Below are 23,198 nucleotides of genomic sequence, written 5' to 3' on the forward strand. Positions count from 1 at the left end.
TGCTCCCCGGAGCAGTTGTGTCACCTTGTCCCCGGTGAAGGGTGCAGGCAGCACCCAGTAGTGAACGCCCCGTGGCAGCTCTCGGAAGGCGTCAAAGCGCAGCTCCCGTGGGGACACGAAGTGTGGCATGGCTCCCACCAACCGTGTGCCTGACAGGTTGGCCAGGGGCAGTGGCGCTGATTCCTCAGAGCTGAGCAGCACCTGGCAGAGGGATTGTGGTGGGCATGGCCTGGCATGGCACTACATGGCACGCCATGACACTACATGACATCACGTAGCACTACATGGCATCACATGGTACAGCATGGCACTGTATGACATGACAAGGCACAACATATATGTTGTATAATATCGCACTACATGGCACAAAATGGCATGACAAGGCACCACATGGCATGGCATGGCATGGCATGGCATGGCATGGCATGGCATGGCATGGCATGGGTAACACAACATTATGGCATGGCATGGCACAACATGGTGCTATGTGGTATTACATGGCATGGCACAGTATAGCATAACACTCCATGCAATGACATGGTAACGTGTATCATGACAGTACATGGCATGGCAGGACACCATATGGCATGACACTACATATAATGGCACATCACTGCACAACACAGCAAGACATGGCAAGATGTGGCACAACACGGCATGGCATGGCATGACACAGTATGGCCCAGTACTTAATGGCATTTCATGGCACGGCTCAGCTTGATATGACACGGTATGGTCCAGCATGGCATGGCATGGCACAATATGGCACTACTATGGCCCGGAAATCCATGGAATAACACATCAAGACAATGATAAGACACGGCATGGTCCAGGATGGCACAGCCTGTCCAGTGCCGCAGAGTACCTGGTGGCGGTGCCAGGCGGAGCTGGCGCAGGAACGGGACAGTCCCATGCAGAAGCAGGGCAGGCAGCCCGCAGGGTTGGCAGCGCTCAGGTGGAAGGTGCCAGCGGCGCAGGAGTCGCAGAGCCGGCCACGGACATTGGGCTGGGAGCACAGGGCGGGCAGGGGTGAGCAGGGAAATGGGGGGGACTGGATGCAGAGGGTGGGATGGATGCTGGGGGGATTGGTGGGACTGGGTACCTGTTGCCACCAGGTACCCCAGGGACCAGTCTGGGTGCCATGGGGGATCGGAGTGGGTCACATGGGGGATGAGCTGAGTGCCATGGGGAGGTTGCCATTGGTGCTGGGGGGATTGGACTGGATGCTATGGGGGTGGGACTGGTTGCCTCAGGACATCTGACTGGGGGGTGGACTGGGTGCTATGGGGCAGAGGTAGCATGGGTGCTAGGGCAGGGACTGGGTACCTGGGACCAAGCCGGTGCAGTGGGGGATGGCAACATCCAGCCCCACATTGCCCCCACACTGTCCCCAGCAATACTGCCCCACTGTCCCCCCAGTCCCCTGCCCTCACCTTGCAGCGACAAGTGCCACCTGCCTCATCCTGGCCCCCACGGGCATCACACTTGACGAGCTCCTGGCCTGCAGGCAGCAAGGGTGAGGGTGGGGGGCACCCAAGGGTGTACAGACCCCCCCAACCAGCACCCTCCACTCACCAATCAGGGTGCACTTGCCACCTGGCTGGATGGGGTCTCCCTCGTAGCCTGGAGCACACCTATTGATGGGTAGGGGACAGGTGGGTGATAGGTGGGTGACAGGTGAGGGGGTCTCAGGTGGGGGAGTTATAGGGAGGGACCCCCACCCACCTCTCACAGCGGCGGCCAGCGTATCCAGGGGCACAGGCATCACAGGTGGCCTGGCCATCTGTGTCCAAAAAGCATGACTCCGAGAACCTGTGGGTGACAATGGTGGTGACACCAGGGCAGTGACATCAGGGGCTGATCCCTGGGGTCAGCACCTACCTGCGAGATGGCTCAGTGTAGGGGCAGGGACAAGGATGACAGGCAGAGGCTATGCCCTTGGTGGCATCACCGAAGAAGCCAGGTTTGCACTTCTCACACTGGGGACCCTCTGTGTTATGCTGGCAGTTCTGGAAGAGGGACACATGTTACAGGGGAGTGGTGATCCTGTGCTGTGTCCCTGTCGCCTTGGGACCTTGTCAACCCCTCTCTCCTTACCAAGCAGTGCCCAAAAACGGGGTCACAGGTGCTGGAGTGGCCATGGCAGCCACAGCCGGAGCAGGTCCCCAGATAAGGCCCCCTAGTCACTCTTTCAAAACGGGGGGCACAGTGCTGGCACGACAGCCCCGTGTAGCCCACAGGGCACCTGGGGACAAAGCAGTGTGACAGTGGCATCATAGCAGCAGTGGCACTGAGCCCGTGACCTTGCTGCCAGTGGTCACCTGCACTCCTCGATGTCGCCAGCTGGCCCCAGGCCAGTGTCTGCAGTGCTGGTGATGTCCATGGCCACATCACTGAGCCCCACGCTGGCCATGCGCCCGTCGTACACTGCCCGGATGAAGATGCCCTCCAGCCGCTGCAGCACCAGCAGCAGCAGCTCCCGGCTCACCAGGGCACCCTGCTCGTCCTCCCAGTGGTCCTGCCAGGACAGTAACAGTGGTGTCACAGCAGGGTGATGGCAATGCTGATATCACCCACCTGCCACCACCGGCATCAGTGCCCATCATCAGCATCATTGCTATCAGCATCACCCACCCACCACTGGTATCACTCATCCTTCATCAGTATCTCCCTCCTATCACTGAATTCACCCACCTGCTACTACATGACCCACCCATCTCCACTGGCATCACCCACCCACCACTATAACCAGCATCACTTACCCACTACCTGCATCACCCACCACCACCATCACCATCATCATGACCCACCCATCACCAGCATCACTCATCCATCTCCAGTAGCATCACCTCCTCACCATCAACATCACCATCCCTTCTCACACCCACCTCAGTGAGGGGCACGTGCCGCTGGTTGAGAACATCTGGCTGGGTGTCACCAGCACGCGCCCGCAGCTGCCGCCCGTGGCCCCACAGCAGCAGGTCGGGGTGGGTGGTGGGCTCAGGGGGCCCCCGGCCCAGCCGATACCGCACCCCATAGCTCAGCGCTCCCCCGTAGGCATCCACCTGGCAGCACAATGGGCTGTCAGCAGTCATGCCATTGGTGTGCCCAGCCCTGATCCCACCCCAACATCACCTTGTCCCCAAGGAAGGCCTCTGGCAGTGCCCAGAAGGCATCTAGTGCCAGGAAACGGCGGGACAGGTCCAGGAGCTGGAATTCCTCAGTACCCACATCCACATGGAGTTGGGTGGCCGAGAGCACTGGTGCAGATGGCACTGCTGGCACCGTCACATTGACACCTGCAAAGAAACACTCAGCCCCTGTTGTGTCCAGTGCCCCTGTCCCTTGTCCCCACAACTCACCCTTGAAGTCATCAGGGTGGTTGAAGCGCAGGTGAAGGCGGTGACGGTGCCGGGTGGTGGCACGGCAGGAGGTGGTGACACCAAAGCAGAAGCAGGGCAGGCAGCGGGATGTTCCTGTCACCTGGAAGTGGCCCTCGGGACATGGCCCTGTGGGAGATGACACAGCTGGTGATGGTGACAGTGCCATGGTAGGACTGGTGGCATGGAGCGGGGAGGGGCTGCTCACCAGGGCGGGTGACGGTGAGGATGCTGTCAGGGATGCCAAACACCATGCCCAGGGTGTTGATGGCTTCACACGTGTAGGCACCTTGATCAGCTTCTTTCACGTCCCGGATAGTCAGGGTACCCTGTCCAGCCTCACTCACGATCGACACCCTGTAGGGCACATTTGCTACCCAGCGCCTGGCACAAGTGGGGCCCAGCACACCCAGGAGCCACACACACCTCGTGCCTAGCACATGCAGCACTTGACACACCTGGTGTGCTGCACACCTTGGTGCCCTGCACGCCCAGTACACCCAACACCCTGAACACCCAGTGCCCCACACACCCACACCACCTGACACTCGGTGCCCTGAACGCCCAGTACACTCAGGGCCCTGCACACCCAGTACACCCAGTGCCCTGCACACCTGGCACCCAGTGCCCTGCACACCCAGTACACCCAGTGCCCTGCACACCTGGCACCCAGTGCCCTGCACACCCAGTACACCCAGTGCCCTGCACACTCAGTGCTCAGCCCCAGCACAGGAGCCCATTCCCGCTGTGTGACCGGCTTACACTCAGGCCCCGCCCCTCCCACAGGCACGCCTGGTCGTTGGCTCCGCCCACTTACCAAAGTCCCGCCCACACAGTCCACACCTGCACAGAAGCCCCGCCCTCAGGTCCACCCCACCACCTCAGCCCTCAAACAAAACCCGCCCATACAGGCCCCACCCAGTGGCAGCTCCTCCCCTCACAGACCACACCAGATCACAAGTTCATCCTCCCATGTCAAGCCGCGCCCCTTCCTCCGATCCGCGCCAGCCCCCCTTAGGCCCAGCCCCCAGCCCCGCCCACCTGTGGCTGCTGGGGGTGTGTCCCCAGTTCAGGCGCCAGGTGACGATGGGGGTGGGGACACCTGTGGCTACGCAGGTGAAGGTGACAGTCTGGCCTGGCACCGCCCTCACCGACTCCCGCGGCAGCGTCACCACCTGTGGGGGCACTGCCACCGCCACCCAGTCATTGTCACCACCACCGGCACCACCCACACCACACAGCACCCCAGAGGACAGGGACACTGCCACTGTCACCCCATCATTGTCACCACCCCTACCACTCACCCCGCAGTCACCACTCGCCCCAGGTGTCAAGGACACTGCCACTGTCACCCCTGTCATTCTGGACCACCACTACTATTGGCACCACCTGCCCCGCTGGCACCCCAGGAAACTGGGACACTGCCACCCTGTCATTGTCACCATCACTGGTACCATCTGCTCTGTGTGGCATCACTGGAAGATGGGGACAGTGTCACTGCTACCCCAGACCCACACGGGGACAGGCTCTTTGGCACCGTGTCACCAGTCCAGCTTGGGGACAGGGTCCCCAGTGTGATACCCAACTTGGTTCAGTGACATGTCCCCAGCATGGCACCATGTGGGGACAAGGTTCCAGTACAGGGTCGCCAGCCTGACACCATCGCACAGGCTTCCCAGTGTGCCGCTGCCTGGGGAATAGGCTCCCCAGTGTGGCAGCCAGCACTGTGCCACAACACAGGTCCTGGACATAGTGTCTCAGTATGGTCCTGCGGCACAGAGTGCCAGGCCCAATATCATTGCACAATGTCCCCAGGCACAGTGTCACCAGCCTGGTACCATGACACATGTCCCCAGCCCTGGGCTATGGCACAAGGTTCCCGGGCAGTGTCCCCAGTCTGATGTCACAGCAAAGGGTCCCCAGCACAGCTCAGACACAGCGTCCCTGGCCCTGTATCCAGAGGACAGCTTGGGCACAGTGTCCTCATCCTGGTACCACAGCACCACACGCCCCCAGTATCACAATATCCCTGGCACAGCACCCATCTCACAGCATCCCCAGCCCAGCCTTGGTGTGCAAGTCCCCTCCCTGCCAAGCTGTCCCCTCTGGTGGCACTCACCGCATCCAACCTCGTCGCTGCGGTCCGGACAGTCGGGCTCCCTGTCGCACTGGTAGCTGGCCCGGATGCAGCTCCCGCTGGACACACACCGGAATTCCGCTGGTCCACACGCCGCACCAGGTGCCTTGGTGGCTGCAGGGGGTCACAGTACAGTGTCAGCTGTGTCCCCACGTCGCCACATGGGTCCCCAAGCCCCCATACTCACGGCAGTCACTCTCGTCGGAGCCGTCACCGCAGTCGTTCTCACCGTCGCAGCGCCAGAGCTTGAGGGCGCAGTGTCCATTGTCACACTTGAACTCATTGGGCTCACAGGGGGACGGGGTGCCTGGGGGGCATGGGGCAAATCAGCACTCAGCATCCCAGAACCAATTAGGCTGGAAAGGAACTTTGAGATCATTGATGACCCAACACCACCTTGTCAACCAGACCATGGCACCGAGTGCCACATCCAGGCTTTCCTTAAACACTTCCAGGGACAATGATTCCACCACGTCCCTGGGTAGCCCTCCAATGCCCAGTTACCCTTTCTGTGTAGAGCTTCTTCCTAATGTCCAGCCTAAACCTCTTCTGCACACCTCTCATCCTGCTGTTAATTCTCTGGGAGTAGAGTTCAACCCCCATCTGGCTGCACCATTCTGTCAGAGTTGTAGAGTGGTCAGGTCCCACCTGAGCCTCCTTTTCTCCAGGCTGAACCCACCCAGCTCCCTCAGCTGCTCCTCACAGGACTTGTGTTTCAGACCCTTCACCAGCCTTGTTGCCCTTTTCAGGACACGTTCCAGCATTCCTAGATTGCAGGGCCCGGAACTGGACACAGCACTCGAGACACAGCCTCAGAAATGCCAAGTACAGGGGAAGAATCACTGCTCTGGTCCTGCTGGCCACACCGTTCCTAATCCAGGCCAGGATGCTGTTGGTCTTCTCGGCCACCCTGGCACAGCTTTTTTTTTTGCATGTCCAGCTTTTGTCCATCAATGCCCCTAGGTCCCTTTCTGCCTGGCCATTGTCCAGCCACTCTGTCCCCAGCAGGTAGCAATGCAGCAGTTGTCATGACCAAATTGCAGGACCTGGCATTGGGTCTTATTAAACCTCACATCATTGGATTCATCCCTTGGATCCAACCTGTCCAGGTCCCCCCGCAGAGCCCTACCCTCCAGCAGATCCACACTTGTACGCAACTTGGTGCGGATCTCAATGCCCTCACCCAGATGATCAATAAAGATACTGAACAGGACTGAGCACAACACTGATCCCTGGGAGACACATCTGGCTACCAGACACCAAGTGCACCGTCTCCCAGCACTCTCTGGGCCCAGCCATTAGCCAGTCCCTAGCCCAGCACAGAGTGAACCCACCCAAGGCATGGACTGCCACCTTTTCCAGGAGTTTGCCATGGGAGACAGAGTCCAAGGCTTTGCTGAAGTCCAGGCAGAGCCCCCCCAAACCCTCGCCACGCCCCAGAACCCACCGCAGGCGTCCTCGTCGGACCCATCAGCACAGTCGCGCTCTCCATCGCACAGGTAATCCCGGGGGACGCAGCGCCCGTCCCTGCAGGCAGCCTCACTCCCCTGGCACCCTCTGGCTGCTGGTTTTGGGGGATGTAGGGTGAAGGGGCGCAGGGGGGATGCTGGGGTGGTGCCTGCAGGGACGGTGCTCAGCGGACGCACGGTGGCCGGGTGAGCAGTGCTGGGGTGTGGCCGTGTGGGGGGCTCTGAGGGCAGATAAAAGGGGGGTCATGAGGGGACTTAGGAGGAATGGGGGTGAAGAGGGTGGGTTTGGGTGGGGTTGGAGGGGAGGGGTGCAAGGGGGGTTTATAGGGAAACGTAGGGGCCAAATGGGGTTATAGAGGGGAAAAAAGGGGTGTAAGGAGTGTTTATGGGGGCACAGAAATAAAATGGGTGCAGAGGGATTAAAGTGAGAAATGGGGATGCAGAGTGGTATAGAGGGGTATACCAGGCAAAAAAGGGTGTGGGAAGAGTTTATGGGGTGCAGGGGGGTTGGGGGGGAAATGAGGGCACAGTGGAGTATAAGGGGGTATATGGGAAAAGGGTATATGGGAAAAGGGTATATGGGAAAAGGGTTTCAGGGAATGTTTATGGGAGTATAGGGGTAAAATAGGGTGCAGGGGGGTTAAAGGGGGGAAGTGGGGGTGCAGAAGGACAGTACAGGAGGGTTGTAGGCAGGAAAGGCGGTGCAGAGAGGGAGTGACAGGGCCATGGATTGGGGAATAGGGGGCAGGGAGATTTGTGGGGACAGAGGAGGTTCTGAGGTGCCGAGCTGCCTCACCACATCCCTCCTCATCAGAGGCGTCATGGCAATCAGGTCGGCGGTCGCAGCGATATTCCATGGCCACGCACTCCCCACTCCCACAGGAGAACTCCCCCACGATGCAAGCACGTGGCTGGGGGGTCACTGTGGCCAGGGAAGGGGGCACATGGTCAGGGGGTCACCCCAAAACATCCCCCACCTGAATTTGGCAGGAGTCAATACATGCCAGGACATAAGAGCCGGCAGAGTAACATGGATTGGGACATGGTGCTCTGAGCCCCCCAGCCCCAAACCACTCCAGAGCACTCCAAACTCCCCTCAGGCTCGCCCCAAAGCGCCCCCCCCAGGCTCACCGGTTCCCAGGCGACGGAACTGGAAGCCCTGAGGGGAGGTGAGGTAGGAGGCGATGGAGCCGCTGGCCAACAGATCCCGCAGGACCCCCCTGAGCTGTGCCTCGTCCCCATTCCCCTCTGAGCCCACATCCAGCTCCACGAATACATCGTCGTCCAGTTGCCTGGGGGACAAGAGGTCAGCACCCCAAAACAGCCACACTGCACCCCCAAATCAACCCTGTGCCTCCAAAGTGTTCACATTGCACCCCAAGAAATCCTTATTGCCTCCAATCCACTCCATCACCTCCAAATGTCTCAGTCACCCCAAAAACTCCCTGCACTCCCAAAAGTTCCTCATTGTGCCCTGAAGTGTCCTCATTGCACCCCAAAAGCCCCTCTTTGCAACCCCAAACCATTCCCATCACCTCCAATCCACCCCAACACCCTCAAAATCTCTCTGTCCTCCCAAAAGCCCCACATTCCACCCCAAAACTTCCTCATTGTACCCCAAAAGTCCCTCATTGCTTCCCAAAACATCCCCTTCACTCCCAATCTGAGCCCATCACCTCCAAACCTCTCCATCATCCCCAAAACCTCCCTGCACTCCCAAAAGCTCCTTGCTGCACCCAAAAACCTCATTTGTATCACAAAATCTCCCCAGATGATACCTTGCTTCCCCAGGCCCCCCTGCTCCACCTGTTTTCCTGACCTTCCAAAACCCTCTGGGCCCCTCCAAACCTTTTAAGTCCCTCTAGACTTGCCCAACCCCCAAAGCTCCTCAAGCCCCTCAACTCACTTGATGAAGACCACGTTGACCACCTGCTCCCCAGGCACTTTGTAGTACTCTGACTCCAGCTGCCAGGGGGCAGAAAATGAGGGGGTCAGGATAGTCCCTTAGGTGCCCTCCACCCCCAGCAACCCCCTGAGTCCCCCCAACCCTCACCGTATCCACCACAGCCTCAGAAATCTCCCGAAATTCCTCGGAATCAGGGTCCTCCAGCCGTGAGCTGTAGTCAATGCTGCGGGTGAAGTTCACCAGCGCCCGGAAATAAACTGGGGGCAGGGAGAGCCAAAGTTGGGGGGATGGGGTGTCAAAACTGGGGGGTGGAACCTGCACACCCAAAAACTTTCCCCCTGTGACCCTCACCCAGCTGTCAACCCCCATCCAGATGTTCCTCCTGCTCCCCAGCTGTGACCCCCCCAGTGATTGGGATCCCATCCAGTGAAGCACAGGAAGAAGAAAAGTGGGGGTGCAGCAAAGGGGGGTCCCCAAAAAGTGTAACTTACTGATTGGGGGGTCGTCCTTGGGCTCGGCCACCACCATGCCCACAGGCGCGGGGCGGGGCCCGGGCGCTGCCCCCAGGGAGGAGGAGGAGGAAGAGGAAGAGGAGGAAGAAGAAGAGGAGATAGAGGTTGAGAGTGGTGTCAGCAGAGACCAGCCTGGGGCCAGGTGCCATCCACAGTGTCCCCTTACCGGTGGGTGCCAGCCTGTTGCTGGGAGGTGGGCTCATGACTGTCGGTGGCCAGGGAACACCACTGCCATCCTCCCCGCTGCCATCTGCCAGGGACACAGTGCGAGGGTGGCATCCACCCGTGAGGTTTCCCACATGTGTGGACACCAACCCACGGTGACACTCACACACTCATGGTGGCACCCAGTGCCCCATTTGCCACCAAATTCCACCAGATCCCAGTGCCATCCACGATGGGGACAATGTGGTGGCCCCAGGGGGGCATCCACACGTCCAACACACTCCCATGGACATACCCATGGCAACAACCACCTGGCGACATTTTACTGCCAGATGCTGACAGGTCCTGGTGCCACCTGCCCTTGGGACAACATGGGAGCACCCAGGGTGGTATCTACCCATGGAGACACCCACTCATGGTGTCATTTATCCATGGTGATGCTCACCCACTCAGTGCCACCCTGCCACCTGCTGCCGCCAAATCGTGGTGGCATCTGTGATGGGGACAGCACAAGTAGCACTTGCTTACAGTGACATCCACCCACCCTGTGCCACCTTATCACCAGATGCCACCAGGTCCAAATGGCAACCATATCGAGGACAGTGCAAGCAGCATCCAGGGTGGCACCCACATACGCAGTGCCACCTTAGTGCTGGATGCCATCAGGTCCATTTCCCATCTGCAATGGGAGCAGCTGAGTGAGTGGCATCCACAGTGGCACCAACTGATGGTAACAACTCCCTGCCTGCTGGGACACCCATTTATGTCACACCCACCCAACGTGACAACCAGCCACAGTGACTCCCACCCCTGGTGGCACCAACGCACCCAGTGCCACCTTACCACCAGGTCCCAGTGCCATCCACAGTGGGGACTGTGCAAGTGGCACTCAGGGTGGCATCAGGACCCACCCACCCCCAAGGCCCCTGAGTCCCTCACCTCCAGAGGCCACCAGGTCCTCGTCATCTGACAGGTGCCGGTAGTAGCGTCGCCCCTGCGTGCCCCTGACACGATCAGCCACTGTGTCCTCAGGGAAGGCGTCGGCCCAGCCATAGGTGCCGCCAGTGACCTGGGGGATGGAGCCACCACGGAATGGGACCACCTGGGGGACACGGCCTTGCGGGTGCCCAGCCACATCACCCTGCGGGGGAGGGACAGGGGTGGGGGCGCATGACTGTGTGGTGGCGTCACCAGGAAGAGGGAGCAGGATGAGCTCATCACATACCCTCTACATTCCTGCACCCACTGGCACCGGGACCACCGTGACATGTGCGGGCACGGGGCATGTGCCAGGGAGCCTGGTGCGCACACAGGTGTGCAGTGACATGGGAAGTGTGTGCACACACTTTTACACTGCTCCACGTGTGCAATGACATGGGGACGGGTTGTTTAGTGACATGGGGACATGTGTACACTACCATACGCAGGAACCAACATGAGGATATGTATGCATGTGGGATTGCACCGCAATGTGCACACGCGGACATGGGGACAACCATGCACAGTGACACCTGGCTGTGCACATATTTGGACCAGCACATGTGTGTGCACTGCCACATGCGTGGCCTGTCACAGGGGTGTGTGCAAGCTGACACATGGCTGTGCACACGCATTTGCACACTTTGTGCATGTACCAACATAAAAGGCATGTTTGCACCACCACGTGTGCACCGATGTGGGGATGTGTGTGAGCGCACACACCACGGCAGTCACCAAGAAGTAACTGTGCACAAACACTGGCACCGCCACATCCGTGCCCTGACACACGTGTGTGCCCCAGCTGAGTGTGCCCCAGTGCCCACAGGTCCGTGCACACACGTGTGCAGTGCTGTGGGTGCCCCTACTCCGGCCCCGGCAGGAATCCGTCGCAGCAGCACTTTGCTGTACAAACAAACGCCGGGGGGATTAGGCGGGCGCTGGGGGGAACGGGACATGGGGAGAACACGGGGGGACAAGAGGGGGGCACAGGGGGGCACACGGAGCACGTATGGGAGGACCCAACACCCCAAGGGGTCGGTCTGGGGAGGCCCCTGGTGGGTGTCACCCCAGCCCCCATGCAAGGGGAAACTGAGGCACAGGGCCATGTGTGCCTGGGGGGGCCCTCTGCTGCTCCCCACACATGCACTGTGTGCTCAGCCCCCATATCCCCACACGTGTACCCAGCGTGTGGGCGCTCTGCCATTGTCCCCACACATGTGGCTGCTCAGCCCTCACACATGCACCAAGTGTGTGGGGTCTCTGCCACCACATCCCCCAGCCGTGCACCGAGCCCGTCGGCGCTCAGCCCCTGCTCCCCAGCTCCTGAGTGCCCTGGAATCGCACCCCACTCATGCACTGAGCCCGTGGGTGCTCAGCCCCGGCGCCGCGGAAGGGCAGCTGCACGTTGGGTGTCTGGCGGTGTCCGAGCAGGGTCGGGGACAATCCCCCTCTCAGGTTACCGGAAGCCTCTCTGCGCCGCGGCCCCGCACCCCCGGACGCCTGGGCCCCCCCGGACACCCGGGTCCCCCTCCCTGCCGCCGGGGCACCGCGCCCGGCCGGACGCCACGGCCCCGCCGCCGCTCACATTTTCCACTCCCCGGCCCAAATCCTGCCCCGCACCCTGGGGAAAAGTGGGGGGAAGGGGGGCGAGGAAGAGAAGGTTAAGGAAGCACCACCCTGTCCACCTCCCTCTTTCAAACTGCACCCCAAACTGGAGGAACACCTCAAACCCCCCTTATTTGGATGTCCTCCACCAATTTCAACGTCTGTCCCCACCAGTTTGGACACTAAAGTTCCCCCACTAAAATTTGGATGTGGCTCCTCAAATCTTGAAGTGGCCCCAAAATCTGGATGTGCTCCCCCCCCGTCCCCCCCGGTAATTCATCCGGGCGAGGAAGAGGAGGTGACGCAGCACAGGAATAATAACCGGGAGGGGGTTATTAATAGCAGTGTCCCCCCCCGGCTTATTGTTCTCCCAATGTCATATTAAAAGGTGTTTGACCCCTAAAAAAACCCTCCTCCCCTCTCTCGGGGGTCCCCAAGGACTGAGCCACCCTCAGTTCGGGGTGAGGGTCACCCCAGGGTTTGAGGGGGCTGCCAGCACAGCTGGTGGGATGCTGGTCCCGGGGGAGCAGAAACAGCTGCTCTTCCCCGCTCCCCCCCATCCTCCACGGCCCCCGGGATTTGGGGGTGAAACAGCTGCGGGGGCAAAGCCACAGCCGGGCAGCCAGGGGGGCCCCAAAGACGTGTCTCCTCTCCTCCTCCCTCTCTTGCATTCCTCCCTGTTGGCATTGCCTAATTTATCCCGAAAGGGCTTGGACTGGGGGGGGCCGATCTGGACGTTTTTGGGGTAAATGGGTTTTGGAGGGGAGACCTTTTTTTTGGGGGGGGGCGGGTGATGGCGGGGGTGATTTTCTGGGGGGAGACTGGGGGGGGGTGATGGGTTTTTGGGGAGAGAGATGGGTTTTGGAGAGTGGAGATGAGATGTGGAGGGGGTGGATGGGTTTTGGAGGGAGAAATGGGTTTTTGGGGGTAGGGCTATGGGTTTTTTGGGGAGGAAACGGGTTGGGGGGGAGATGGACTTTTTTGGGGGGGATAGACTGATTTTAAGGGGGGATTTTTTGGGGGAGTCGATTTTTTTTGTGGCATAATAAGACTTTTGGGGGGAATGTCAAGGGTGAAACCCAGGAGTCCTGGCAAGGACCCAGCGTCTGAGCTGACCTTCCTTCCCTGCTTCCTCCTCCTCCTCCTCATCCCAGCCGGGCCATCTTTGGTGATGGGAAAGAGCCGAAGGCAAGAGGCCATGTGCGCTGCGGGCCCGGAGGGTCTCCAAGTGTCCCCGAGTACCCCTAGGCAGCCCCAAATGCCCCCGGGCAGCCCCAAATGCCCCTAGGTGTCCCCAGATACCCCCAGGTGCGACACGAGTCTCTCCAGCAGCGCGGGGTCCCCCAAAGCGGCCGTGGCCCTGCCCCTCCTCCGTGTGTGCCCCAGGCACCCGAGTGTGCAAGAGCGCGCTCGCACGCGGGGCGGGTGTGCGTGGGGTGTCCCCCCCTTCCCCAGCCCTTCCCCCCGGGCAGGGTGATCTTATCGCACATTCCTGCTTCGCCCTCCCCTTCCCCCCCACCAAATTAACTCTTCGCAATCCTCGGGGGTGGCACCCCCGTGCCCCACCCCACTCCAAACCCCTCCCTGTGCCGCGTGGGAACCCCCTCCGTGTTTGTAGGGAGATGTAGAGCCCAGCATCCCGGACAGCGGGGTTACCGGGGTGCTGGGTCCGTAAATCCCCCCGTGCCTCAGCAGAATGGGGTGAAGTGGGGATCCCCCCCTTTGTCCCCGCCAGCCCCCCAGACGTGGGTGGGAGCCCCACGGAAAGCGGGGGGGCCGCGCTGCCAGCACGGCCCCGAGCACAAGGCCCCTCTGTTCTCCACCCCGGGCATCCGCCCAACCCCAAACCACCCCCCTGCCCCCCTCCAACCTCGTTTCCCCCTCCACCTCGCCATCACCCCGCACTCCACTGAGGGACCCCCCCGTAAATCGGGAGTGCGCAGCCCCACGCGCAAACCCCCCTGCACCCCCCTGAGGGCCACCCAGAGGTGTCACCCCCTGCCTCAGTGCCCCCAGCAGGGCGGGGATCCCCCCAGGGGCACTCCCAGACGCAGCGCCCCCCCCCGGGGGTATTTCGGGACGGTTATTTTTAGGGTGACCGGCGCCACCATCTCCCTTTAAATTTAGCTGGGGCGGGGGATGGGCTGGGGGTGCGGATGGGGTAGGGGGGCACCCCAAAAGCAGGATAAACTCCTATAAGTGACCCCCACCCACGGCGTGGTACGGGGCCGAGGGGGGACTGGACCACCATGAGTGGCTTTATGAGGCGATGGGAACCATCCCCACTCTGGGGTCACGGGGGACCCCAATTCCCTGAAGAAACGGGGTGGGGTGATGAAGACACCCCCTCGGACTGAGGCCCCTACATGGGAGTCATGGGGACCCCCAGTTCCATAGGGTGATAGGGATGGGTGACCCTACGTATCCCCAGTCCCTGGGGGGCCTCAAGTCCCATAAAGGACAGGTAGGGGGACCCCACATTCCCCCTCCGGGGACCCCACCTACAAGGAAGTCCAACTTCTGGGACCCTGATTCCTTTCGGGGATTGCAGCTCCGCGGGGGGACTCCAACTCCCACAAGGAGTTGGAGTCAATTCCTTTAAGAGACCCCAAGTCCGCGGGTAGAGATCCCAGCTCCCTTCAGGTACCCCAAATTCTTTAGAGGTCCCCAACTCCTTCGCGGGACCCCAACTCCGGGGCCCCCAACTCCTTTAGGGGATCTCCCAGCTCGGCGAGGGGACCCCGACCGCGCGCGCCCGGGCCCGCCGGCCGCACTCACCACCAGGAGAGTCCCCAGCAGCAGGAGGGTCCCCAGCGCCGCCGGGCCCCGCCGCCCCATCGCGCTCCGAGCCCGCTCCGGCCCCGCCGAGATCGCCCGCTCCGCTCCGATCGCGCCGCCGCCCCGGAGCCGCCCCGCCCCGCCCGCAGCCCCCCCGCGCCCAGGGCGGGGCCACGGAGCGCGCCCACGGGGGACACGGGGGACACGGGGGACACGGGGGGGCGTCAACGGGGACACGCGGGGGCGTAGGGGCGCTGTGGGACACCCCATGTAACTTATACAGGGACACCAGGGGGGCACAGACGGGCGCGCAGAGACACCGTGGGACACCCCCGGGAACTTGCGCTGGGACACGGACACGTGTGGGACACCCCTGGGAACTTTTACAGAGGGGACACGGGGAGACACCCCCGGAACATTTGCAGGGACACCGGAGGGCACGGGGAACACAGAGGGGCGCAGGGACACAGGGGGACAACTCTGGGATCTTGCACTGGGACATGGGACATCCCTGGGAACGTTTATAGGGAGACGGGGAATTTGCGGGTGGACAAGGGGAGCAACTCTGAAAATTTATATTGGGACACGCGGTGCGTAAGGACATAGGGTGGCACCCTTAGGAAGACCTGCAGGGACACCGGGGAATACAGGGAGACACCTGGGAGCACTGCGACACCGTGGGATACCCCTGGGAACTTACACCGGGACGCGGGGATACGGGAGACACCTCTGGGAACTTTTGTAGGGACACAGGGGGACACAGGAAGTAACTCTGAGAACTTACACTGGGCCAGGGAGTGTATGGTGACACGGGGAGACACCCCTAGGAACTTTTAGGAGGCTATGAGGGCGCATGGGGGCATGGGCGTACACGGGTGGTCACCTCTGGAAACTTATACTGGGACACGTGGGTGCATGGGGACACCATGGGGCAGCTGTGGGAATTTGCACAAGGACACGGGGGGGTGCGTGGGGACACCGTGAGACACGACTGGGAACTTTATGGGAACACAAGTGTGGAGGGAGAATGGGAATGCACCTCTGGGAACTTTTACAGGGACATGGGGTGCAGAACATCATGGAGCACCTGTAGGAACATTTATGGGGACACAGGGGTGTATGGGGACATGGGGGCCACCTCTGGCCAGTTGCAGGATGACACGGGGGTGCATGGGGATACGGTGGAGCAGCTGTAGGAACTGTTATGGGGATGCAAGGCGACATGGGGATCACCCCTCGGAACTTTTACAAGGACATGGAAGTGCATGGGAACACCTTGGGACACCCTGGGAACTCTTATGGGGACACAGGGGTCACTTCTGGGAACTTCCACAGGGTCGTGGGGGTGTGTGGGGACACTGGAGGGGCATGGAGGACCCCTGTGGGAACTTCCATGAGGATTCTGGGGTGTGCGGGGACCCCACAGCCCCCCAGGCATGTGAGGAAGTTTGTGAACAATGGGGGACATGGGGTTATAGGGACTCTGGGAGTACCGTGGAGTGTGGGGGCTGTGGGGGCACAAGGGAGTTAACAGGAGCTATGATGGGGCACGGGAGGAGCTATGGGGGTACCAGGGGTGTAGAGTAGAGAGGGGGCTATGGACACTGAGGTTGTCTGTGGGGGTCTGTGGGGGGCACCACAGCCATAAAATTATATGGAGGTGGTATAGGGGCACAGGAGGTCTGTGGGCATAGGACAGTATAGGGGAATAGGACAATGTAGGGGGTATATGGGGAACACAAGGAGCATGGCAGATATGGGGGGGCTATGGAGGCACAGGGGGTGATTATAAGGGTTCTGGGTTCTGGGAGGGGGTTGTATATGAAGGCCAGGGGGGTCAGAGTAGGGACATAGGGTATGTGGGGGGCAGAGGGGTTACAGGCTCTGGGAGCAGGTGTATGTGGGGGCCATGGTGGCTGTATGGGAACATGGGGGATATGGGGGGCACAAGGCTAGTTGGAAGGGATGATGAGGCAAGTAGGGGTGAGCAAGGGGGCTGTGGGGGCACAGGGGTAGTCGTAGGTGCTATGGGGTCTGGGAGGAGGGATAAATGAGGCCATATAGTCTATTTGGGCTACCATATGGTCCCCATATGGAGACCAGAGCCATGGGGACTATGGAGGGCACCTGGGATGGTTGTAAAAGCTATGGGATGGGAAGGGAAGGGAAGGGAAGGGAAGGGAAGGGAAGGGAAGGGAAGGGAAGGGAAGGGAAGGGAAGGGAAGGGAAGGGAAGGGAAGGGAAGGGAAGGGAAGGGAAGGGAAGGGAAGGGAAGGGAAGGGAAGGGAAGGGAAGGGAAGGGAAGGGAAGGGAAGGGAAGGGTTAGGGGAGGATACATGGGGCACTGAGTCCATGAAGGCTATAGGAGCCATATGGGCACACCAAAGGCACAGGCAATATGGGGGAAGAGGGCTTATTATAGGGACTTGGGGGCTCTAGGGGCCTGGGAGAGATATATGGGGGCCACCAGAGGCACAGGGAATGTGGGGACTATGGAGGGCAGGGGGTGGTTATGGTGACTATGAGGGTACAGGGAGGTCGTGAGGGCTCTGGGAGGCACAGAAAGGACTGTGGGGTCTGTGGGGTGTACTGGGGCATACAGAGAGGTATGGAGACTATCGGGGGCACAGAGGTTGGATCAGCGGGGCTAAGGGGGGCACGGGAGCAGTTAGAAGGACCAAAGGGCCTCCTGGGGGGGACATGGGGCACTCTGGGGGTACACAGGAGGTACAGAGGCAGTAAGGGACAAGGGGGTTTGGGATCTCTACAAGGTTTGCTGGGTGTCGGTGCCACATCCCCCCAAGGCCACGGTTAATGTTTAACCCCCCCACCAAGACCCAGCTGGGCACCGGGGGCCTATTCCCAGGGGTGCCCTTGGGTGCTCCAGATACCGGTGGGGATTTAAGGCTGGCGGGTGCCCGGGACAGCCACACTTGAACCATGGCTGCGATGCTGAGCCTCGTCCTGCTGCTGGTGGCCGGCGGTGAGGTGTCCCCTGACCCCCTCCGTGTCCCCGGGCTCGGGCGGGTGCCCGGTGAGTGACGGTGCCGTGTCCTGCAGGTGTTCGTGCCGCGGTGCTGCCGGACTCCCGGGTGGTAAATGGGCAAGACGCGGAGCCCTACAGCTGGCCCTGGCAGGTGAGGAGACAGGGGCACAGGGGCACGGGGTCTACACCTGACTCCGGACAGGAGGGGGACGTCCTGTGTGGGGCGACGGTGGCACCCAGCGGTGTCCTCCCCCTCCATCCCCCCCGCCCAGATCTCGCTGCAGTACGAACGGGACGGCACCTTCCGCCACACCTGCGGGGGCACCTTGATCGCTGCCAACTGGGTGATGACAGCCGCGCACTGCATCTCGTGAGGCCACCGGGGCTGGGGGCGTGCACGAGGGCTGCAAGGATGGGGCCGGGGCGCAGGGAAGAGTGCAGAGAGCTGCATGGAAGGGATGAGGGGTGCAGAGATGGGGCTTGGGATACAGGGGTGGGTGTGGGGATGGTGCAGGAAGGGGGCAGAAGGGCTTCAGATCGCAGGGATGGATGCGTGGAGGGATGCAGGGGTCAGTACGGGAGGGGTGTAGAGGGGTGCATGGGGGTGCAGGGAAGGGTGCAAGTTGGAAAGGTGGGTGTAGTGGGAGTTGGGGGTGCAAGGCAGCACAGAAGGGCTGCAGGATGAATGCAAGGTGCAGGAGGGTGCAGGGTGCGGGGTGGTGCAGGGACAGATCATGGAGAGAGTCAGGGGGGTGCTGAGTTGCAGGAGGGGTGCAGAGGAATGCAGGAGTGCAGGGATGGGTACATGGAGACGGTTCATGGCGGTACAGGAGGGTCTTGGGTAGTGGAGGGGTGCAGTGGGGTGCAGGGAAGGAGTTCTGAGTGTAAGATGGAGTTCTGGGAGCAGGGAGGGCATTCAGGGTGAGGGAGGGGTTGCCACATGCATGGAAGAAGTGCATGGATGGAGTGAAAAGTGCCAAGTGGGTGCAGAGATGACGTGCAATGCAGGATGGATACAGGAAGGGGGCTCAGAAGGCACAGAGTGAGTTTGGGAGCAGGGTGGGTGCAAAGGAGGTGCAAAGGAGATGGGGTTCAAGGTGCAGAGAGGTGAGTTTGGGTGCAGGGCAGAGCGTTTGGGTCCCGGGTGCAGGACGGATGCTGAGGGAGGGCCGCACTCGCTGACCTCTCCCCTTTCCTGGCAGCAAATCACGCACGTACCAGGTGGTGCTGGGCGAGTACGACATGAGCGCCGGTGAGGGCCCCGAGCAGCGCATCCCCGTGAACTCCGACGACATCTTCGTGCACCCCAAGTGGCTCAGCTTCTGCGCGGCCTGCGGGTGAGCGGGGTCTCTGGGGGGCTGGGGACGCCGTGCCCTCCTGGCCGCCCCTCTGAGCCGTGTCTCTGCGCGCAGCAATGACATCGCCCTGCTGAAGCTGCAGCGTCCGGCCGTGCTCTCGGCGGAGGTCCAGGTGGGGCGGCTGCCGCCCGCCGGCTCCATCCTGCCCAACGGGTACCCCTGCGTGCTCAGCGGCTGGGGACGGCTCACCAGTGCGTCTGGGGATGGGGAGGGCAGAGACAGGGGACACGGAGGAATGGGTGGGGAGCTGGGTGGAAGCATGGAGGCATATATGGGGAAATGGATGGGAAGATAGAGGGAGGGATGGGGGATGGAGAAATGGGGACATGGATGGGGATGAACGGGGAGGTGGACAGATGGCTGGCGAGGTGGCTGGGGAGGTGGGTGAAGGGATGGATGGGGAGATGGTGAAGGGTTGGAGAGATATGGGGAAATGGATGGGAAGATGGAGGGAGGGATGGGGATGGAGAAATGGGGAGATGGATGGGGAATGGTTGGGGAGATGGAGGGAGGGGATGAGGGATGGTAGAGAATTATTGGACAATAGGGGATGGATAGAGGGATTGATAGATGGAGGATGCAGGGGGAAATGGAGGGAGGGATGGTTGAGGAGATGGTTGAAAGGATGATGGGGGGGATGTAAGGGAGGATTGGGTGGAGGGACAGAGGAACAGATGGGAAAATGAATGGGGAGGTGGAGGGAGGGTTGGAGGGATGGAAGGATTGAAGAATGGATGGAAGGATGGAGAGATGTTTAGGAAGATGGATGGAGAGACAGATAAGGGATGAAGGCATGGAGGAATGGAGAAGGGGTGGAGAAATGCATGGGGAGATGAAGAGAAGAATGGAAACGTGCAGGGATGGAGAGACGAAAGGAGGGCTAGAGGTCGTGAAGGATGCAGAGGTGGATGAATGTGGGATGAATGGAAGGAAGATGGATGGATGTAGGATGGATAGAAGAAACATGGATGGAGGGATAAATGGATGGGTGATGGATGTGGGATGGATGGATGGCTGGATGGATGGATGGATGGATGGGTAATGGATGTGAGATGGAGGGCCATGGGCAGACCCTGAGCTGCTCTGATCCCACAGCTGGGGGGTCGCTGCCAGACCGGCTGCAGCAGGCAGAGCTGCCTGTGGTGGACTATGAGCACTGCACCCAGTCTGACTGGTGGGGGGCCCTGGCCATCCGCCAAACCATGATCTGTGCTGGAGGCGCTGAGAAGGCCGGATGCAATGTAGGTACCATGCCGGGATGGAGGGGGCACATCCCAGGCTCCCTGAGGTGCTGATCCTGCCTCATGCCACACCTCAGGGCGACTCTGGGGGCCCCCTGAACTGCCAGGCTGAGGATGGGACCTGGGAGGTCCACGGCATCGCCAGCTTCGTGTCAGCCCTGGGCTGCAATGCTGAGAAGAAACCCACCGTGTTCACCCGTGTGTCTGCCTTTGAGGACTGGATTGCAGAGGTGGACACAGGCTGCCAGGGAATGGGATACTGGGTTGTCAGGGTGCAAGGGTGCCAGAGAATTGGGATATCATGGTGTCAGAATGCCAGGGAACTTGGGTACCATGGTGCTGGGGAATTGGGATGCCATATCAGGGTGCTGGGTGCAGGGCAATGGAGTACCAGGGCTCTGGGGTACCGCAGTACCAGGGGATAAAAGAGCCAGGCTGCTGGGCTGCTGGGGTGCCATGGTATTGGTGTACCAGGTTGTTTGGACACAGAGTGTTGGGGTGCTCTGATGCTGGGGTACCAGAGGATGCAGCTGTCAGGATGCCATGGTGCTGGGGTACCAGGTGTCACAGTGCCACAGTGCCATGGTAAAAGAGCTCTGGGGTGCTGGGACACTGGAGTGCAAGGGTACCAAGTTGCTGGGTGCCAGGGTAGTGGGGTGCCAAAGTGCCAGGGCACAGATGTGCCACGGCACTGGGGTGCTTTGGATCATGGAGCTGAGGAAAAAGAGCTCTGAATTGCTGGGATGACAGGACAATGGGGGCCAGGGGGTAGGGAATCAGGGTACTGTGGCACCAGGTCTCTGGAGTGCCAGGTTGCTGGGCTGCCAGGACAACAGTTTGCCGGAGCTCTGGGGTGATGGGGTGCCAGGGTACCAGGGTGCTGGGTTCTAGGTTGCCAGGGAATTGGGGTGTCAGGGAACTGGAGTATCAGAAGACTGGAGTGCCAGGGTGACATGGTGTAAGTGTACCAAGACTCAGGGATGCTAGGGCATTGGAGTGCTGGGGTGCCAGGGCAATGGGGTACCAGGGCTCTGGGGTGCCATGGTGATGGGGTGCTGAGGTGCTGGGCACTGATGTGTCAGGCTCTTGAGGTGCTGGGATACCATAGTGCTGAAGTGACGGGGTGCCAGGGTGTTGGGTTATTAGTGTTGGGGTGTCAGGGTGTTTGGGTACTGTCCTCCTGTCTTAGAAGCTTCTCCCTTCCAGATCATCAGAGACAACTGAGCATGGCAGCATCCTTGTCATCAAACCCCCAACCTGGCACCAGGCAAATAAACCACCAACAGCTGGTACCAGTGTGTCTCTTTGCTGGGGAGTGGGCTGGGGGCAGCAGGGGCTGCACCATCACCAGAAGGTAGTACTGGGAGCACCGAGATGTGCCCAGTGTCATAGGGATAGACACTGAGAGGTGCCCAGACACCAGAGGGATGAGCACCACAAACTGCCCAGATGCCATGGAGATGGCACCCTCAGACACCCAGATCCCACAGGGATGGGTACCCAGGTGCCATGGGAATAGGTAGCCTCAGACACTCAGGTGACTCAGTGCCAAGCACCCCAAGGTCCCTTGTGCCATGCGCATGGGCACCCTGCTGCCAAAGGCACCCCAAGACACATCAGAGCAGTGGCTGACTGAGGACACAGGGATGGCCGCAGTGCCACGGTGATAGACACCCAGTGACGTCCTGTCCCCCCGCGGGGCTGGGCCCCCCTGAGGCTGCAGGACGGCCCCCTTGGGGTGCCCCAGGGCTGGACACCCATGACCGTGGCCCTCCTGGCCTGGCCGTCGCTTCGCAACCGCCGGCACCAGCGCGTGACCAGCAAACAAAGAGCCCTTTCACAGGCGCCCCCGCTGTGACCAGCACCCTGGGATCCCCCAATGGGGCACCCCCCTACCTAGAGGCCCCACAACCATGGGTGCTGCGGCACCCCCCAATTTCCCACAGGGATCTGGATGGAAAATTCCAGCAGCAGGGCTGTATAAGTTTTATGGGCCCCTTGTCACCGTGTCCTTGGGGACCTTTGCTCTCCCAGTGGTGGCCCTGGCGTCGCCTGTCCCGGCAGCCCCTCGCTATCACTGGGCCTTTGTTCCAGGGGAGGGGGAGGCTGAGCTCCCCCAACTCGTGACACCCTTGCACAAGTTGGGGCCACCTGGCAGAGGCCCAGAATGGCAGAAAAGGTGACCCAGCCCAGCACAGGGGGTGAGGGTGGGGGGCACCAGCTGTGACCCCGGTACAGTTGGAGTGAATTGTTGGTGGGATGGCACTGGGTGGTGACACCTTTTGGGTGCAACCACCCTGTGGTGGCAGTGGAGTGCAGGGACAGGAGTGTAGTGGTGCAGGGACAGGATTTAGCAGTGCCAGGGGCCTGATGCGGGGCTGTGGGACTTGTGTGGGTATTGTGGGACTGGTGTAGGTGTCATGGGACTGGTGTGGATGCTGTGAGGCTGCCATGCATGCTACAAGCATGGCACGAGCACTGTGATACAGGTGGTACACACCTGGCAGAGGTCCTGTGAGCCTGTCCTGGGTGCTGTGAGTGTGGGATGGGTGCTGTGAGACTGCCTTGGGCAATAAAAAGCATAGTGTGAGTATTGTGAGTGCCTGTGAGCAGGATATGGGTGCTGTGAGCCTGGCATGAATGGTGCAACCCTGGGATGGGCTCTGAGAGCCTGGCGTGTGTT

The 23,198-nt window shown here is 60.8% G+C and overlaps 2 protein-coding genes across 2 annotated transcripts in view; one reads left to right on the top strand and one right to left on the bottom strand.

Moving 5' to 3' along the window:
• Positions 1-15,010, bottom strand: part of HSPG2 (heparan sulfate proteoglycan 2) — a 40,538-nt gene extending 25,528 nt beyond the window's left edge. Inside the window, 23 exon segments of the mRNA XM_066334499.1 lie at positions 25-201; positions 866-1,006; positions 1,434-1,501; positions 1,576-1,634; positions 1,726-1,812; positions 1,882-2,009; positions 2,098-2,245; positions 2,322-2,518; positions 2,889-3,065; positions 3,136-3,299; positions 3,363-3,509; positions 3,589-3,737; positions 4,422-4,566; positions 5,500-5,631; positions 5,705-5,824; positions 6,965-7,207; positions 7,783-7,908; positions 8,118-8,278; positions 8,893-8,951; positions 9,040-9,149; positions 9,571-9,654; positions 10,509-10,638; positions 14,931-15,010. Coding sequence (XP_066190596.1) covers positions 25-201; positions 866-1,006; positions 1,434-1,501; positions 1,576-1,634; positions 1,726-1,812; positions 1,882-2,009; positions 2,098-2,245; positions 2,322-2,518; positions 2,889-3,065; positions 3,136-3,299; positions 3,363-3,509; positions 3,589-3,737; positions 4,422-4,566; positions 5,500-5,631; positions 5,705-5,824; positions 6,965-7,207; positions 7,783-7,908; positions 8,118-8,278; positions 8,893-8,951; positions 9,040-9,149; positions 9,571-9,654; positions 10,509-10,638; positions 14,931-14,990 — 3,012 coding nt within the window. The 5' untranslated portion in view covers positions 14,991-15,010.
• A 2,719-nt stretch (positions 15,011-17,729) lies between these two features.
• On the top strand, positions 17,730-21,805 carry CELA3B (chymotrypsin like elastase 3B). Its single transcript, XM_066334216.1, has 8 exons — positions 17,730-17,913; positions 17,991-18,067; positions 18,189-18,286; positions 19,119-19,253; positions 19,329-19,465; positions 20,370-20,515; positions 20,593-20,745; positions 21,722-21,805. Exons 1-8 carry the CDS (start codon positions 17,871-17,873, stop codon positions 21,737-21,739), a joined length of 807 nt encoding a protein of 268 aa, XP_066190313.1. The 5' UTR covers positions 17,730-17,870; the 3' UTR covers positions 21,740-21,805.
• Positions 21,806-23,198: the final 1,393 nt, after the last annotated feature.

The sequence above is a fragment of the Sylvia atricapilla genome, chromosome 22 (genome assembly GCF_009819655.1).
Source record: "Sylvia atricapilla isolate bSylAtr1 chromosome 22, bSylAtr1.pri, whole genome shotgun sequence".
NCBI lineage: Eukaryota > Metazoa > Chordata > Aves > Passeriformes > Sylviidae > Sylvia > Sylvia atricapilla.

What these genes read in the sequence shown, in the direction of transcription:
- CELA3B (XM_066334216.1), top strand. Translation starts at nt 17,871, where the DNA reads ATGGCTGCGATGCTGAGCCTCGTCCTGCTGCTGGTGGCCGGCG. An exon ending in CCTACAGCTGGCCCTGGCAG is followed by an intron (nt 18,068 to 18,188) that starts GTGAGGAGACAG and finishes CCCCCCGCCCAG; the next exon opens with ATCTCGCTGCAGTACGAACG. An exon ending in CGGCTGGGGACGGCTCACCA is followed by an intron (nt 19,466 to 20,369) that starts GTGCGTCTGGGG and finishes CTGATCCCACAG; the next exon opens with CTGGGGGGTCGCTGCCAGAC.